Genomic DNA, 18,421 nt, shown 5'->3' on the forward strand with positions numbered 1-18,421 from the left:
GGAATTAATGCATAACTATCACCTGAATGTTGGGCCTCCTAGATGTGCGTTAAGATTGATATTTAGAAGGCTTATGATACGGTCAGCTGGTCCTTTCTGGAGGATATCCTGATTGCGTTTGGATTCCCTCCCATAATGGTTAGTTGGATTATGACATGTGTTAGTACTGTTTCATACTTTTTGAGTATTAATGGTAATCTTCACGGGTATTTCAAGGGCAAACGGGGGTTGAGACAGGGAGACCCGATATCTCCTTATCTGTTTACATTGGTTATGGAGGCTCTTTCGATTTTACTACATAATGTTGCTTCCTCGAGTAATGCATTTAGATACCATATCCACTGTAAAAAACAGAAGATTATAAATGTCACTTTTCTTGATGACCTGTTCATTTTTGTGAATGCTGATGCTGTATCTGCTAAGATATTGAGAGATGCTCTTAATCGGTTTTCTATGGTCTCGGGCCTGATCCCCAATATGATGAAAAGCACGGCTTTCTTTGGTAACGTTCCTCAATCTATTAAGAGAGATATCCTGAACATTATGCCATTCCAAGAGGGAGTACTTCCTGTCCGTTATTTGGGAGTGCCTCTAATTTCATCTAAGCTCTCGTATAAGGATTGTAAGGTTCTGGTAGAGAAAATGGAAAAGAAGATTGATAACTGGACGACCAAGTCTCTATCTTTTGCAGGAAGATTACAGTTGGTTAATTCGGTCCTTTCGGCGATGTATATTTACTGGGCTACGGTATTCTTATTACCTGCTAGAATTGTTACAGAATTGGAAAAACGTATGCGTGATTTTCTATGGTCTGGCAATTATCATAAGACTGTGAAGCCAAAGGTTGCTTGGAAGGTTGTTTTGTCTCCCGAAGGATGAGGGAGGTTTGGGTATTCGCAGCGTATCGGATGTAAACAAGGCCCTTTTATCTTCACATGTCTGGAGCATTCTTTCCAATCGGAAATCTTTATGGGTCCAATGGATTCATACTTATAAGCTTAAGGGTCGGAGCTTATGGGAGGTCCCGTGTAGAGGCCGTATGACATGGGGATGGCGTAAACTCCTTGCTAATCGGAGCCTCATCCGTCCTTTCATGTGGAAAACTATAGGGAATGGTGCTGAAACTAATGCTTGGAGTGATACCTGGAGCAACGTGGGTCCTCTTCGTGCTTTTATTACTCCTAGACTTATCGCTAATGCAGGCTTCAGCTTGCAATCGTCTATAGCTGATCTGGTGTCTCAAGATGGGCAGTGGTGTTGGCCGACTGCTTGGTTTAACCTGTTTCCAGTCTTAATTAACCTGGTGGTTCCTACTTTATGTGACAATTCTCGAGATCGGTTGGTTTGGAAAGACTTGGAAGGGAACAACCGTCCATTTTCTTCTTGGGAGGTTTGGAATAATATCCGGCATCATGCAAGTAAAGTGCAATGGGGGAATATGGTTTGCTTTAAACAATGCATTCCTAGACATGCGTTCCATGTATGGCTAGTTATTCAAAACAAATTGAAGACACAGGACCGGCTCTCTGTTTGGGAAGCGGGAAGTGAAACTAATTTGAACCTAATGTGCTGCCCTTTATGCTGTTACAACAGAGATTTGAGAGACCATCTCTTTTTTGAATGCTCTTTTGCTACGCAGGTTTGGAACAATGTTAGGTGTCTCACCAATATGGAAGATGTTAATGGAAGCTGGAACGATATTATGGCTTGGATAAATCACAATTCGTCCTTACAGAAGCCTGACAATGTTGTTAGTCGGTTGGTGGTTGCGGCTGCTACCTACTTTATATGGCAAGAACGTAACAGCAGGTTGTTTTCTCGGAACCATCGTACGGCTATGGTAGTGTCTCAGGAGATTATCAATACTGTTCGGCTGCGGCTTATCTCTCTCAAGTTTAAACGAAGATTTGATAATGGGAGCTTGGTGGAAAAGTGGAAGATTCCTAGAAACAATTTAGAGATTGATCCCGGCTAGATAGTTGTCTTTGTTTGTAGTTTGTTTTTGTTTTGGCAGTGCATGTTTGTTAGCTGGTTTGTGGCCTGTGAGCCTAGTTGTGTCTGGTTGGGATGTTTGTTCCTAGTGTTGGTATGCCTTCGCTAGTTTGGGTGTGGTAGCTCAGCCACACTTCTGTTTTTATTGTTTGATTTATAAAATTCACCGGGGTAACCCTTTACCCCGAAAAAAAAAATAGAAACTCGTAATGTCCATATCGGGTTCTAAACGCAGTTTTCGCAACATCTTCCTCTCGTACCCGTAGCTGGTGATATCCCGAGCGCATATCGATTTTCGAAAACCAGCTCGCGCCTTGTAGTTGGTCAAAAAGATCATCTATTCGGGGTAAAGGATATTTATTTTTCACTGTCAACTTATTCAACTCTCGATAGTCGATGCACATGCGCATCGTACCATCTTTCTTTTTTACAAAAAGTACCGGGGCTCCCCAGGGTGACACACTCGGGCGTATGAAGCCCTTATCGAGCAATTCTTTTATCTGTGTCATTAGCTCTCGCATCTCCGCGGGAGCTAACCTATAGGGAGCTCTAGCCACTGGCTTGGCGCCCGAATTTAGTTCAATTCGGAATTCCACCTCTCGCTCGGGTGGTAACCCCGATAATTCATCCGAAAACACATCTAGATATTAGTTCACAACTTCAACTTCTCCAATTTCAGGTACCATCTGTCTTGTATCTACAACGTAAGCCAAATACGCCTTACCCTCATTTCTTGCGTACTTAACCGCCTCGACAATAGTACACAGTTTTGTCTCTAACTTTCTTTCCCCACGGGTACTTATTCGAGCCCCATTAGGTGACAACACATGAATAACTTTCGCCTCGCATCGTATTTCCGTGTGATAACGGGATAACCAATCCATTCCTACTACTGCTTTAAATTCCCCCAAAGTCATAGGAATAAGATCTATTTCGAAATCTTCGTTTTCTATGGTGATCTTACAATTTTTACAAACTTTGCATAACAAATAACTTTTGCTATCCGCTACTTCTACTTCTAAGGGTACATGCATTCGTTCCTTTCTAAATGAGGGATACCACATAAGTTCGTCTGACAGGAAAGGTTTACTAGCACCAGAATCGAATAACACATTCACGGGTATCTGGTTGATTAAGAAAATAACTGATACAACATTCGGTGAAACCTTGGCTTCCTCGGTGGTAGTCTGAAACATCCTCCCTCGAGCCTTCTGATTTTCATTCTTCTTTTCATCCTCCTGCCCCTTTTGTTTAAGCTTTGGACATTCGGCTTTGACATGACCAGGAGTGAAGTAATTGAAACACGTCCTCCCGGGACTAGGGTACTTATAATAAGGATGCCCCTCTTGACCACAGTTATAGCATCCCTTCTTTCCCAATAGACATTCTCCGGTGTGAAGCTTTCCACAAGTTTTACATGGAGGAATACTACTTTTGGATCCTCCCTTATTTCTAGTGTCGTGCTGCTTAGGCTTCTTGGATGGACTCGTAGTCGCCAGCTTTTCAGCAGCTCTTTTTTCCCCCCTCTCCACTTGTCGCTTCAGCTCTATCTCTCTATCCCGGGCCAAATTGATAAGTTCACTCAAAGTTTCACACTTCGAGGGGGTAATGAAGTCCCTATACTCGGCCTTCAACATACCGTAATACCGGTTTATCTTCATCCTTTCATACTTGACAAAATCATCACAAAACTTTAGCTTATCAAAGAATATGTTGGTGATTTCATCAATGGATTCATTCTATTGGCGAAGATGCAAGAATTCATCTTGTATTCTATCAATTGTCGATTGCGGGCAATGATGCTTCAGGAACGACTCCTTGAATTCTGGCCAAGATAGTGTTTGGAGTCTTTCTTTACCTAACTCTTTACATTGGGTATCCCACCAATCTTTGGCTTGTTGCTGAAGCTAACCCGTAGCAAACATTACTTGATCTTCTTTCTCACATCGGCTACATATAAACACGGCTTTGATGTTTGCTATCCATCTTTGACACTTTATCGGATCCACCTCCCCATTATATGAAAAAGGATTACATGCCATAAAATCCTTATATGTACACCTTCGTTCCTTACTTTTAGTCCTAGACCCTTCAATCATTTCCTTTAACTCCTCAATCTTGCTAGTCATCATCTCATCAACAACCCCCAAGACACGACTTTCGACTTCTTGAGCTAACTTAGGAAGGTTGGCATTCATAACCTTTTCTACCGCCTGCATCATCTTATTATCGAATGCCTCTTGTCGTGCTACTTCAGCATCATCTATATTACTCGTGTCCGTCATCTACATAAAACATTCATTCTATATATTTTAGAATTCCTTTTCATACACCTCTTCGACACATACATACTCATTCTATCATACTTCATTCCATTTTGCAATTCATACTTTATACATTATCATCATCGATGATAATGTCGTATTTTTTAGATCATATTCATTGATCTTATCAATACATACTTTCTTTCTTAGTATAAAATTTTCTTCAACATTCTTGATACAAAATGACCTTAACAATGGATTACGGGGCCTTAGAAACTAATTAAAGGAAATCCCATAATCAAATCAGCAACATAAAAGAAATTTGCCAGCTTTTGGGTCCCTGGCGGGCCGCGTAGACCCACGCTTGATCTTAGGCGGGGCGCAAGATAGCCACTGTAAGCTACGGTGACCACCGTAGCTTATGGTGCTGACTGATTCGTTACGGTGTCCAGCTACTGTCTTACGACAGCCCCCTTTTTGCCCAGTACCTACCGTAGCTTACGGTGGCCAGTGCCCAGCTAAAATGACCCAAATATTCATATTTGCAACCGTTCCGAACCGTTTCCGAGCACGGTTTTAATTCCGTTAATCCCTGGAAATCCACGTACACCATTCATTACTATAACTACATTCAAAACTCTTTCTAACCTTTCTATTACTTTATAACTCGTAACATTAATTACTATAGAATTTTCTTAAAATTTTTACCTCTTTTTGCGTCTCGGAGCGAACACACCCATTCTTGCGAGCTTTCGGCTTGAGTCCGAGCACTACATTGTGTTCGAATCCCTTAAACCTAGGCTCTGATACCAACTTGAAACGCCCACTTTTCCCACATTTGAAAAAGATAACAATAACGTACTAATTTTAACAAAAATTGGGCATGACCCGTTTGTATCATGAGCAAATTCCCTGTTTACAATTTTTCAACCACTTAACTACGACACATTCCGTAAGACATAAAGAGACCATAACATTCCAAACTACCATTCAAAACATCAAGTTTAAGGTACTTAAAAATATTTACAACCAACGTGTTAAAGTTCGAAAGCTTCAAACATAAACTATTTTAACAAAAGCTTTTAACCATTAAAGATTCTACAAAAGTTGCTGAAGCGCAACAAGGGCGATCAAGGTGTGTTCGTATCCGAGCGAGGCAATGACATTTAAGATTGAGTTTTACCTACAATCATTACAACAAAGTACATTAGCGTACAATTCGTATATCAACTAATCATGTTAATAAACTTGGTGATCTAATAATCACCATTTAACTCTTGTTGCATACATGGCTAGTTATTCTTACCGATTCATTCTATCACAATCCGTTTTCACGGATCATCAAGATAACATTCCAATCATTCTTGTTCCAACTTTCCAATCCATTCAAGTCGGATAAACATAAACTATTTCTCATTCAATTCCATTAACCCATTTAGCACAGATTATTAAGAAAACTTCAACTTAATTTATTCTCATTCTAACCCAAACCGGCCATTTCACCACGGACCGTTACGGATTCCTACTTTCGCGTTCTCAATTAATACAATTACTTCGTTTAGGTAACGAATAATAATAGAAACCAACTACTAAGCAAATACTATTAATGATTGGATGAACATGTAAGTAACGAACTTACCTCGATCTTGAGCCTTTGTTTGTGAACCGGAACTAGCTCCTTCTTCTTTCAATCCTACACGTAATTCATTCTTATTTAGATCATAGTTCTTACATCCATAACGCTACTTTCAAATATCAATGCTAGTTCATATAACAATTGACAATACAATAATTTCGTCATGCAAAACCACTCGTTCATATTTCATCCAAAGCTACTTAAAATTATCATTGTGGCATTTCATCAAATACATAGAGTGCGTACAACATATCAAGCATTGTGTACATGTATCTTATGCATAATTCCACTAGATAACAACATAATTCACATAATCAACTAGATTCACATGTCATATTCATTCTATATCATAATAATTCATCAATTATCCTATTACACATACATTCATTATTCAAAATTACTAAATTTATTTTACTTCAAGAACATCATATTACTAAAACAAATGGGTTTCCCTTCAATCCTTCTATATGAACAAATTCAAGCATATAACATCTTCTAATGATAATTCTAATGCATACACAAGCTTAATTTCATACTAATTCACTGATTGATCAAAACCCATCTTCACTAAGTAGCATCAAATCACGAAATTTGACTTACCCTATGTAGGAAACTCTTAGATGAGAGAGAATTTGGTCACATGCATTCAAATTATGTCCAGAAACACATCCAATTGTTGAGATTTGATGAACTAGGGCAAGAAGAGGTTTTTCCTTCCCTGCTTGTTGTCTGCGTCGCACACCCACACTTCCCCATGTTCATATTTTAATTTCTTATTTATTTACAAATTTTACACATTTAGTCCCTTAAGTTCATTCATGTTATCATTCTAGTATATTTCCTAACCTTTTTAAACTTACTTGTTTATTCTAAACTTACTTAATATATTCAGAACACTTAAACATTCAAATAATCTTTTACATAGATTTTGGGGTGTTACACTGAAGAAAGAGAAGCTCTATGCAAAGTTCTCAAAATGCGAATTTTGGATTCGCGAGGTACAGTTCCTTGGTTATGTGGTGAACGAGAATGGTATCCATGTGGATCCAGCGAAGATCGAAGCGATAAAGAATTGGGAAGCTCCCAAAACACCGACTAAAGTTTGACAGTTTTTGGGATTAGCGGGCTATTACCGAATATTTATCGAGAATTTCTCCAAAATAGCTCAACCGCTAACTTCCCTTGCTCAGAAAGACAAGAAGTACGACTGGGGAGACAAGTAGGAAGAATTATAAATAGCTCAACCGCTAACATCATCGCTTATGCATCACGACAATTGAAAGTACATGAGAAGAATTATAACACCCAAGACCTGGAGCTAGGCGCGGTGGTATTTGCCTTGAAGATTTGGCGACATTATTTGTATGGTACTCGATGTACTATCTTCACAGATCACAAGAGTCTGCAGCACATATTTGATCAAAAGGAGTTAAATATGCGTCAGCAACGATGGGTTGAGTTGCTGAATGATTACGACTCTGAGATCAAGTGTCATCCTGGAAAGGCAAACGTGGTAGCAGACGTATTGAGTCGAAAGGAAAGGGTGAAGACCCTAAGGGTTCGAGCTTTAGAAATGACAATTCGGACGAATCTCACTTCACGCATACATGACGCACAACAAGAAGCCCTTAAGAAGGAAAATCTTAAGGTTGAATATCTCTAAGGCATGGAGAAGAAGCTGGTGCCAAATGAGAAAGGAACCTTATACTTTATGGGACGCATTTGGGTTCCGCTCTATGACGGTATTTGAGAGGTTATCTTTGACGAAGCTCACAAGTCGAGATACTCGATCCACCCACGATCGGAAAAAATGTACCAAGACTTGAAAGAGTATTATTGGTGGCCAAAACTCAAAAGCAACGTTGCCGTTTATGTTGGAAAATGCCTAACCTGTGCTAAGGTCAAGGCCGAATATCAGAAACCTTCCGGTCTATTGCAGCTACCTGAAATACCCGTATGGAAGTGTGAGCAAATTTCGATATACTTCATAATGAGATTACCCAGGACTCCTAGAGGGCATGATATGATATGGGTAATAGTGGATCGATTAACGAAGTCTTCACACTTCCTGCCAATTCGGGAGAAAGATAGCACTGGAAAGTTGGCTGAACTATACCTTAAGGAGATAGTTGCACGTCATGGAGTGCCTATCTTGATAATTTCAGACAGAGATGGACGATTGGTATCAAGGATCTGGAAATCCTTTCAAGAGGCACTTGGATCTCAATTAGATCTAAGCATGGCCTTCCACCTACAAACAAACGGTCAGAGCGAACGGACCATACAAACACTGGAAGATATGCTTCGCGCATGTGTTATGCATTTAGGCAGCAATTGGGATACTCAGCTACCTTTAGTTGAGTTTTCCTATAATAACAGCTACCATACGAGCATAAAAGCCACACCGTTTAGTTGTGATAAACGGTATTTTTGAAACCAAAGAATCGGTAAGATGTGAATTTTTATAACTATTACAAAACATATCATATTTTGTCAAATAGAAAATATATTATTTTTGAGTGGAGAAAAATATATATTTTCTTAAAGAATTCAAAAATATATTATTTTGGTGAAAACTAGAAATATATATATTTTCTAAGTTTAATCTTAAAAATATATTATTTTTGTGATAGATATGAAAGTATACTTTTTTTTTCCAAGTAGAGTTTATAAATATTTTTCTATAAAATTCTCTTAAAATATGTATATTTTAAGAATATAAAGTTGGTGATTTTTAGTTGTATAAAAATAATATTCTGGAAAATAATACACAAATTAAGTATAACATACTTAATAAATACAAGAAAATACGTATTCCTATACGTATAAATACATACCGGAATACACCACCAATACTTGGCAAAATACGCAAATACAAGTATACCTATACTTGGAAAATACATATGTTAGAAATACATGACAGAGCAAGTTAAAAATAAATATATTATTCTTAACAATATTCCAAATAATTGGATAAAAATAGTTTAAGTTAAAATATCCTTATTTTAACTAATAATTATATAATTTGGAAATATATAATGTACATCAAAACGTGTAACTCAAAGTATACCAAAATCCCAAAATTAAGTCTTAATAAACAACAAAGACTAGGAGTCGTTACACGACCTAGGCGTCTAATAAAAATGGCACGTGTGTAGGTAGTTGTACGACCCGAGGAAAGGATCTTTGAGTTTACAGAACACCAGATGCAAACCTGTGAGTTCATGTCCCCCTTTTCTTTTAACTGTTTACGGATTTATAACTTTCGGGGGTGAAATACATGTTTCAAATGTTTCAATGGTATGGTTTAGCTAAGGAATGAACTGTTAGATCACGTGGATGGTGTAGTATCTCTCCTAAGTGCCATTAATCTAGTATAGATCGAGGGGCATGAGTGGTAGATCTATCTGGGTGTAGCGAGCCCCACCCATGGGTCCTTGTGTGGTCGCATGTGGTGACTATGTTGTTCCCGCCGGATGGACCGGAGGAAATTCGCTAGGTTTGAGCACTTCCTACGCACCACACATATTAATGTCCTTGCAAAACATTAATGATCTGTTCATAGACGCTTTACATACCGGTTATCAAAGGAATTCTCTCAAATGTTTACAAGTTATTAGGTGCTCACATACAAAACACATTGTCACACCCTGTCTTTTGCGGAAGCGTGATTATGTGTGACTTGCTTAATATCATTGCATTCAACCATAACAAACATATATATGATAAAACTAACGATGTTCATCCATTAAAATAGTTTAAAACATCACAAACAACATTGTCTTAAAACGTAGACTTCAAATCCGAATTACAAACCATGCAACTTGTTTTAGAGTTCCATAAGGACTCGACAAAAGATACTACAAAAAAGAACAGGTTTAGGACCATGTATCCTGTCCAAGATAAGATACACAACCCCAAACCCTTAGAGACCGGAGGACATCTTTTATTCCAAACAACCCTTGAGAACATCCAAACGCCCGCCAGATCCACATTTAATTTCCGGAAATACATGTAGTTTGAATAAACTTTGTAACCATCATAAGTAAGTACATATTTGTAAAACTCTGGTATGAAAGCAACAAGGAACATATCGATTAATGATTTGCAAGGTCATTAATATGTGTGCAACGGCGTAGGAAGGCTCAGTCCTTTGCGTATTTTGTACCGGGCCTCCCGGCTGGAACGACATAGTCACCACATGCGGCCAACTTGCGGACCCATGGGTGGGGCTCGCAACACCCAAATAGATCTATCACTCATGCCCCTAGGTCTTTAACAAGGATTAATGGTCTCAAGATAACGCCTACCCATTCACATGATCTAACAGTATTTTCCTTACTAACCATACCATTTGTAATCATTGTATCATTTGTAACACGTATTTCACCCCCGACGTTATAAAACCGAAAACAGTTAAAAGAAAAGGGGGACATGAACTCACGGTTTTGCGTTCTTCGTAATCAAATGTAACTCAAAGCTCCTTCGGGTGTACACGACTACCTACAACGTACTAAGGTCTATCAGACGAGCGGGTCGTGCCTTGACTTAGTATTATTTAGTGTCTTCGAGTTACGTTTCATTGTGTCCTTAATATTATTCCAAATTGTATAATTATTTGTTAAAATAATAAATATTTTAACTTAAATTATATTTATTAACATTTTGGAATATTTTTTAAAATAATATATTTTAACTTGTTCTCTTCACGTATTTATACATGTATATCCTTCCCAAGGACGGGTGTATTTGTATTCGTATTCTTATACTTGTATATTTTTTCCATGTATTGGTGATGTATTCCGGAGTATATTTATACGTACGACAATACGTATTTTCTTGTAATTGTTAAGTATTCTTTATACTAAATTTTTTATTAATTTTTCCGAAATAATATCTTTAATAAAATTACATCAATATATATTTCCAAAATATATATTTTAAGAAATATTACTTAGAAAAAAAATATTTATAATTTTTCCCTTGGCAAAAGTATTTATAAATTTCATACAAGTCTCAAAAGTAATATATTTTCAAGTTTATTTAAGAAAATACATTTTCTTCCAAAAATAATGTATTTCATGTTTGTTTGAGAAATATATATTTTCTTCCAAAAAATAATACATCTTCTAATACTTCCAAGAAAAAATATATATATTTTTTTATTTGCCCAAAAATAATATATTTTCTCCTTGTAAAAAATATGATATATTTTGTAATCATTGTAAAAATCATATTTTTGTTTTCTTGGTGTCCAAAATACTTATTACCAAAATATACTTATGAATAAATTTCCGGAATATTTTGTAAGTTATATTCCATTGTTTGGTTTCACCAATATTTTCGATATTCTTTGTATATTCATTCTGATGGAATTTTGGTAATATTTTGGATTGTAATTTTTGGTATTTTGATGAGTTATATTATTTCAAGTCCTAAAATAATATAACTAATACACATAATATACAAATAATCACACACATGATGGCTTCTAAATATATATTTCCTAAACACATATTTAGTCACTTTTATTTATAAAAACCAACCTCCAATATTTATAATTTTTGTAACAAAAATTATGGCAAACTTTACATGAAAACTTATGGTTAAAAATATACTTGTAAATATTTGTTTAAAAATATTTTTCTAAGTGTTTAATTTTTAGAAAAATTTTGTCATAGTTTCCCCTAAAAATGGAGGTTTCCATACCTTCAAGGCATATCATTTTCTTTTGTAAATCAACACAATCAACCAACAAATCAATTTATACTTACCATCTTGCCAAAAAACAAGCATAAACTACTAATTCATGAACTTGAAAATTTAGAAAAATTTGTAGTAACTTACTAGTGTGTTTACTAAGTCTTGTTACCCTTTAAAGTGTGGTTGTTTCTTTAAAAACATCATTTTTAAAGAAGTTAGTTCTTTACAACTTATAATCACATTTTCTAAAAATGCTTCTTCTTGGATTTTTCTTGTTACATAAGTGTTTCTACACTTGTTTAACCTCTAAAAATATGGTTGATTTCTTTAAGAACCAAGATTAAGTAAAATTTGTATTTTTAACTTGATTTCTTGAAAAACCATCCTTGAAATCTTAGATCTACAAGACTTACATCTTACTTTAATCATCATTTAACAAGAAAACAATTTTTTCTTTCAAGTTCATGTCTTTCATGAGGATGATCTATTAATCTCTAACAATTTCATCCTCTCTTCTTGCTAGATTATGTTTTTAATCATCATCTAGCAAGATCATATGATGATCTACATCATTAACATAAACAATCAATCATCAAGTAGCACATTCAACACCAAACAACATGATTTCTTAAGATATTAAGCTTATGTTCATGTTTCATGTTCTTGTTTCTTAGTGTTCTTCAAGATTAACTTCATGTATCTTCTTTTAACCAACAAAATATGATGTAAAATGAAGAGTGTGATGTTTTTACCACTAGCTCAAGGCTAGGGATGATCAAGTGAAGAAAAGAAGTGGATTGTTGGGATTGAACCCTATCAGAGGATCATATAATTAAAGCCAAAACTGGATCAGAGCAGTGGATCCAAAATAAGCAGAAGTTATGTTTACATTCTGTCCCCTTGAAAGTGGTTTCAACATCTGATGACCTCCATCCACTGATCCTTTACAACAACTGCTGACCACGTTAAAGGCTGATGAAGACTAAAGCCCTGTTGATCAATATACTGCTATGGGTCAAGCACTGCTGAAGTTATCAAGTACTACTGGAGTCACAACAGTGGAAGGATAAAACAGTAGTTTAGTCTTTTCTTATGTAATGTATTGTAAACAGTAGATAGCATAGCAGTGTTTGTATTAGATCAGTTGCTAGAGTTTGTTAGGATGGGATTCATGTGGATCCATCCAAGGTCGACTCGATCAAGAACTGGCCTGCACCCCGTACACCAACAGAAATCCGCCAATTCTTGTGTTTGGCAGGATACTACAGAAGGTTCATCAAGGATTTCTCTAAGATTCCGCAACCTCTCACTTCGCTAACTCAGAAAGGTATCACCTATCGTTGGGGTGATGCACAGGAATCTGCTTTTCAGCACTTAAAAGACAGACTTTGTAGCGCGCCTATCCTCTCATTGCCTGAAGGCACAAATGATTTTGTGGTTTATTGCGACGCTTCCATCCAAGGACTTGGTTGCGTGTTGATGCAACGTGACAAGGTCATTGCCTACGCATCGCGCCAACTTAAAGTTCAAGAAAATAACTACACTACGCACGACTTAGAATTGGGAGAAGTTGTTTTCGTTCTTAAGATATGGAGACACTACCTGTACGGTACCAAGTGCACCATTTACACCGATCACAGGAGTCTCGAGCATATCTTCAAGCAAAAGGAGTTAAACATGCGACAACGTCGACGGGTTGAGCTCTTGAATGATTACGAATGTACGATCAAGTACCATCCAGGCAAAGCCAATGTTGTGGCCGACGCCCTCAGTCGAAAGGATACTATACCTAAGCATGTACGCACGTTACAGCTTACCATTCACTCTAGCCTTCCGGCTCAAATACGAGATGCTCAGGTTGAAGCATTGAAAGCAGAGAACATCAGGGCTGAGTCCTTACGAGGATCGAGGCAGCGGCTAGAACAAAAGGAAGACGGCGCCTACTACGTAACAGGTCGCATCTGGGTTCCACTCTATGGAAACCTACGCGAACTTGTGATGGATGAAGCGCACAAGTCTCGTTACTCAGTACATCCTGGTTCAGATAAGGTGTACCACGACCTAAAGACTACATACTGGTGGCCTGGTATGAAAGCCAACATAGCAACCTACGTCAGTAAATGCTTGGCTTGTGCTAGGGTCAAGGTCGAATATCAGAAACCATCAGGCCTACTTCAACAACCTGAGATACCTAAATGGAAAAGGGAGCAAATTTCCATGGATTTCGTTACTGGCCTGCCTAGATCTCAACGCGGAAATGATACCATTTGGGTGATCATGGATCGACTGACCAAGTCTGCACATTTTCTAGCTATCAAGGAAACGGATAAGTTTTCTACTCTAGCAGACATCTACCTAAAGGAAGTAGTATCAAGGCACGGAGTGCCAACCTCCATCATTTCTGATCGTGACTCACGTTTTACATCTGAATTGTGGCAAGCTATGCACAAGTCCTTTGGCTCTCGATTAGACATGAGCACGGCATATCATCCATAGACGGATGGGCAATCTGAACGCCCCATCCAAACCCTTGAAGACATGCTTAGGGCATGTGTAATCGACTTCGGTAATGGCTGGGAAAAACATCTTCCGTTAGTGGAGTTTTCGTATAACAACAGTTACCACACCAGTATCCAGGCCGCTCCATTCGAGGCATTGTACGGACGGAAGTGCCGATCACCTCTTTGTTTGGTAGAGATTGGCGACAGTCAAATCACAGGCCCAGAACTTGTAGTAGATACAACCGAGAGAATTACTCAGTTACGACAACGAATGGCGGCAGCTCGTGATCGTCAGAAAAGCTACGCTGATAAGCGAAGGAAACCACTCGAGTTCCAGGATGGGGATCGAGTGCTACTTAAAGTCTCACCTTGGAAAGGTTTAGTTCATTTTGGCAAACGAGGCAAACTCAACCCGCGATATGTTGGACCCTTCGAAATCATTGAGAAGATTGGCAAAGTGGCCTACAAGCTGAATCTACCGGCAGAACTCAGTGGAGTTCACAATGTTTTCCATGTGTCGAATCTGAAGAAGTGTCTGTCAGATGAGACCCTCATAGTTCCCTTAAAGGAGCTCACTCTCGACGACCAACTACGATTCGTCGAGGAACCAGGAAAAACCAGGAAACCACGCAACTTAACTAGCTTCCTCAGTAAACACGTGCTAAATTTCGGGACGAAATTTTCTTAACAGGGGGAGAATGTGACAACCCTCAAAATTACATGTTTTCCATATGATTCACTACTGTTAATTAAAATCATGTATTCCGTACGATGTATCAATGTAATTAAAGTGCTTGATGACTTTGTTGAATTACATAACTATTTTCTGATTACCCGGGACACCAAAATTTTTGCCAAACATATTGTTTAAATATTTCTTGGCTAGTCATGATCCCCGAACACTCTAACACCCACTAAATATCAAGTAAGTAACATATGTAAGTATACACTTGAGATTTAACTAACCTTTACCAACTTAGTTGCAAAATTTGCATCCAACCCCCCCCCCCTAACCGAATTCGGTCCCAAGGACCCACAAAATAATCCTCACCATACTCCCAATCTTGTTCTTAGATTATATGCTAATATTATGTTGGATTGTTGCTTGATCTTGTTACCAAAATATTGAAAGATATCCTTATAAAGCATGGGTCCTAGATACAACATCACTTCACAAAAATTCACACCACTCCCTCACTCTCTCTTCCTCCCTCTCGGCTCACTTGTGACCGCCAACACCTCCACCATTTCACCACCACAATCTTCCATTTGCAATTTTCATTCAAAGCTAGAAGTTGATTCGACGAAGCTTGCAACTTGTAGATCATCAAGGAGGTTCAAACATTGCTTTTCACCATCATTTTTCTTCATCTTTTTCTAGAGATTCTTCCCTAGCCTTTGTGCTAGTAGTAAGTTCTTGTTAAACTCTTGTTCATCTTGTTTTATGGTTAACAATTGTAGTATGATAAGTATGTTTAAAACACTAAAGAACAAGAACCAAGAAGATGAACATAAAGCTTTACATGAAGATTTACATGATGAAATGTTGTAGTAGGATGTTGTAGTGAAAATGTTGTTGATTGTATGATGATTCTTGGTTATGTGGTGTTAATCACCATATGGATCTTGTTAAATGATGTTTAGGAATATGATTTAACAAGACTAGGAAGATGATTATGTGAAACAAAAAATAATCATCTCCTAGTTAAATATGAACTTGATAAAAATAATCTTTCTTGAAGAATAAATAAACAAAGTAAATTGGTGATCATGTAGATCCGGGTTTTACAAAAGGCTGTTCTAAATAAACCAAGTTCAAGAATCGATTTTAAAAAGATTATGACATCTACATACACTTACACCATTTTGGGAATGAAATAAGTGTAGAAATCTTTTATTTACAAGAAGAGTTCGAAAGATTAATTTTTGTAAAAATCGTTTACAAGTTGTAAGCACTCAACTCTTTTAAGAAAACGATTTTTAAAGAAATGAATACACTTTGGAAGGTAACTAAGACCACTAAACACCTTACCAAGTTACTACGTATTTTTACGAAAACTCAAGTTCATGTTACTACGTAGAGTGCATTGTTTTCACACTTGGTGAATGTAATACGTCAATGATTGATGATTGTTGAATAATTTTTGGAAAAGAAAACGATATGCTTAATAGCATGGACACCTCCATTTACAAAGGAAACTCTGGCGAAATTTTCTAAAAATTCCAACACTTAGAAAATATTTTTCTAAACAAGCGTTACAAGTATATTTTATAACTTGTGTTTCGAATATAAACTTCGCCATAATTTTTGTAACAAAATACAAAGTGTCGGAGGTTGGTTTTGTAAATAAAAATGGGTAAATATATATTTAGAATATATATCTTATACTAGAACACTTGTGTGGATACTTGTTTATTTTGTGAGATAATTATATTACTTTAGGGTAAAATAATGTAACTTAACGATATAACTTGACCTTTGAATTGTGCGGTATGTGATGGAAGTAATGAATAGATAAACCGTACGTAGGATACGTGTTATGCATGAGAAACTTATTGTTATCTGTACCTTATTAGGACGTGCCAAATTTCCTAATTATTTGAGTAATTAATCTAACTGAGCAAACCAAGGTGAGTTCACACACTTTCTAAGGCATGGGATTCCCGGTGGTTGGGAATGGGTTAAAGAATTTAAAACGGAATCTACATATCCTCCTTGGGTAGGATATGTACGGCCATCCTCCATAGGTAGGATGCCAATATTAATCCTGCGTATTCTCCTTGGGTAGAATACGTACGTTCGTCCTCCTTGGGTAGGACAACAACCTTAAAATTTACTAGACAAAACTCTATCATGAAGTCCCTCATTTTATATCGACTTAATCGCCGAGGCCAATGGCGAGTGGGTCATTAGTTAATAGCGCTATTAGGTTTAACAAACCTCACACCGTGCCAGTTGGACGGGCGTGTACTAATGGACTATGGCAAACTGTCAGTGATGATAGACACTGATGTAGGGCACAACTTATTTTCGTTAGTAGTCGATATGGTAACGGTCTAGTAGTTCTCATGGGGAAGCCCCCACTAATTATGGATATGGTTTGGGTAATAAAGAAGGAACTGGTTAATCATACTTTCAACTATGGGGTAACCCCCACGGCAAGTAAGCCAACGAAAGACAAACCACGTTTTTGGAAACAACTTAAAACTAAACAACCAACCGTGAACTCACTCAACTTTGTTGTTGACTCGTTGTTACATGTCTTACAGGTCGTTAGATGCTTATGGAGCTTGCACAAGAAGGAGGTCGTTGTGGGATGCGGACTATTATGTCCCGTACTTAATAACTAAACTTTATAAACTTATGGAACTTATGTTTTGGATCTTTAAACTTATGAACTACAAACTTATGTTTTGGTTTCACGTTTTTTGCTTCCGCTGTTTAATCTGAACTTGGTTAGATTAAAGTTGGTTACTCTCTTTGGTCACCAATTGTATTGTGGTTGGTTTTTATTTACTTAATTACGTCGTTCAATATGATTGGTGGCTCGATCCTAGTCACGTCACGCCTCCAAGCGGTGATACTCCGCAGGGTGGATTTTGGGGGTGTGACAGTCCACATCACCCCACAATCCATTTCAGAAGTATTTGAACTCGATGATCAGCAAGGTAAAACTTTCTTTCCCAAATACGAGTATCAAATTGATTTTCTTGAGAGGGGGTATGCAGAAGAGATGAGGAGGGATACCTTACAAAAAGGTAACTTTCCTCCTGCAACAAGATTTTTATTCCATACCCTCTTGATGTGTGTTTCAAATAAAATAACTGCTTTTAATGAGATACCATTAAAGATTCAATACCTGGGATATGCTATTTTACAAGATGAAAAATTTAATTACTCTCAGGAAATCTTTGATGACTTGGTCAAAAATGTTTCTGGAAAATCATTTTTATTATTTCCAAGGTTCTTAAGTTATTACTTTCAAAAGAAATTTGGAAAGGATGATGCTCATGTGCTCATCCAAGGTGATTCTTTTCAAATAAATAGCTTAACTGCTGAAACATTTACAAGATTAGCAAAACCTTCCAAAACAAAAGCAGAGGTCCCTGAGCAGAATTTAGCAGCTACCACTGCTCCTCAGGTATCTGCTGCTGAGTCCACTGCTCTAGGTGATCACAGCAACAAACAACTGCTGTGAAACCCACATCTAAAATCACCAAAAAGCCAAGATAAAAGAAAACACAAAATCCCCCCAAACCTACAAAAAAGGCAACTCTGGAAGATGAGATCCCAGAGTAACTGCCAGTGACAACACAAAAGTCAT

At 37.4% G+C, this 18,421-nt stretch overlaps 2 protein-coding genes across 2 annotated transcripts; one reads left to right on the forward strand and one right to left on the reverse strand.

Moving 5' to 3' along the window:
* The first annotated feature begins 1,039 nt into the window (after positions 1–1,039).
* On the forward strand, positions 1,040–1,975 carry LOC110919037. The gene has a single exon (XM_022163316.1). It carries the CDS (start codon positions 1,040–1,042, stop codon positions 1,973–1,975), a length of 936 nt encoding a protein of 311 aa, XP_022019008.1.
* A 664-nt stretch (positions 1,976–2,639) lies between these two features.
* On the reverse strand, positions 2,640–4,277 carry LOC110919036. Its single transcript, XM_022163315.1, has 2 exons — positions 3,921–4,277; positions 2,640–3,731 (listed from the first exon to the last, which is right to left on the reverse strand). The coding sequence occupies exons 1-2, from the start codon at positions 4,275–4,277 to the stop codon at positions 2,640–2,642; spliced, it is 1,449 nt and encodes a 482-aa protein (XP_022019007.1).
* Between the last annotated feature and the right edge of the window lie 14,144 nt (positions 4,278–18,421).

The sequence above is a fragment of the Helianthus annuus genome, chromosome 7 (assembly GCF_002127325.2).
Source record: "Helianthus annuus cultivar XRQ/B chromosome 7, HanXRQr2.0-SUNRISE, whole genome shotgun sequence".
In the NCBI taxonomy this organism is placed as follows: Eukaryota; Viridiplantae; Streptophyta; class Magnoliopsida; order Asterales; family Asteraceae; genus Helianthus; species Helianthus annuus.

Excerpts from the sequence above, each read along its gene's own strand:
- LOC110919036 (XM_022163315.1), bottom strand. The coding sequence starts at position 4,277 with ATGACGGACACGAGTAATATAGATGATGCTGAAGTAGCACGACAAGAG. Across the intron at positions 3,732-3,920 it reads GATGTGAGAAAGAAGATCAA|AATGAATCCATTGATGAAAT; the intron begins GTAATGTTTGCT and ends CTTCGCCAATAG.
- LOC110919037 (XM_022163316.1), top strand. The coding sequence starts at position 1,040 with ATGACATGGGGATGGCGTAAACTCCTTGCTAATCGGAGCCTCATCCGT.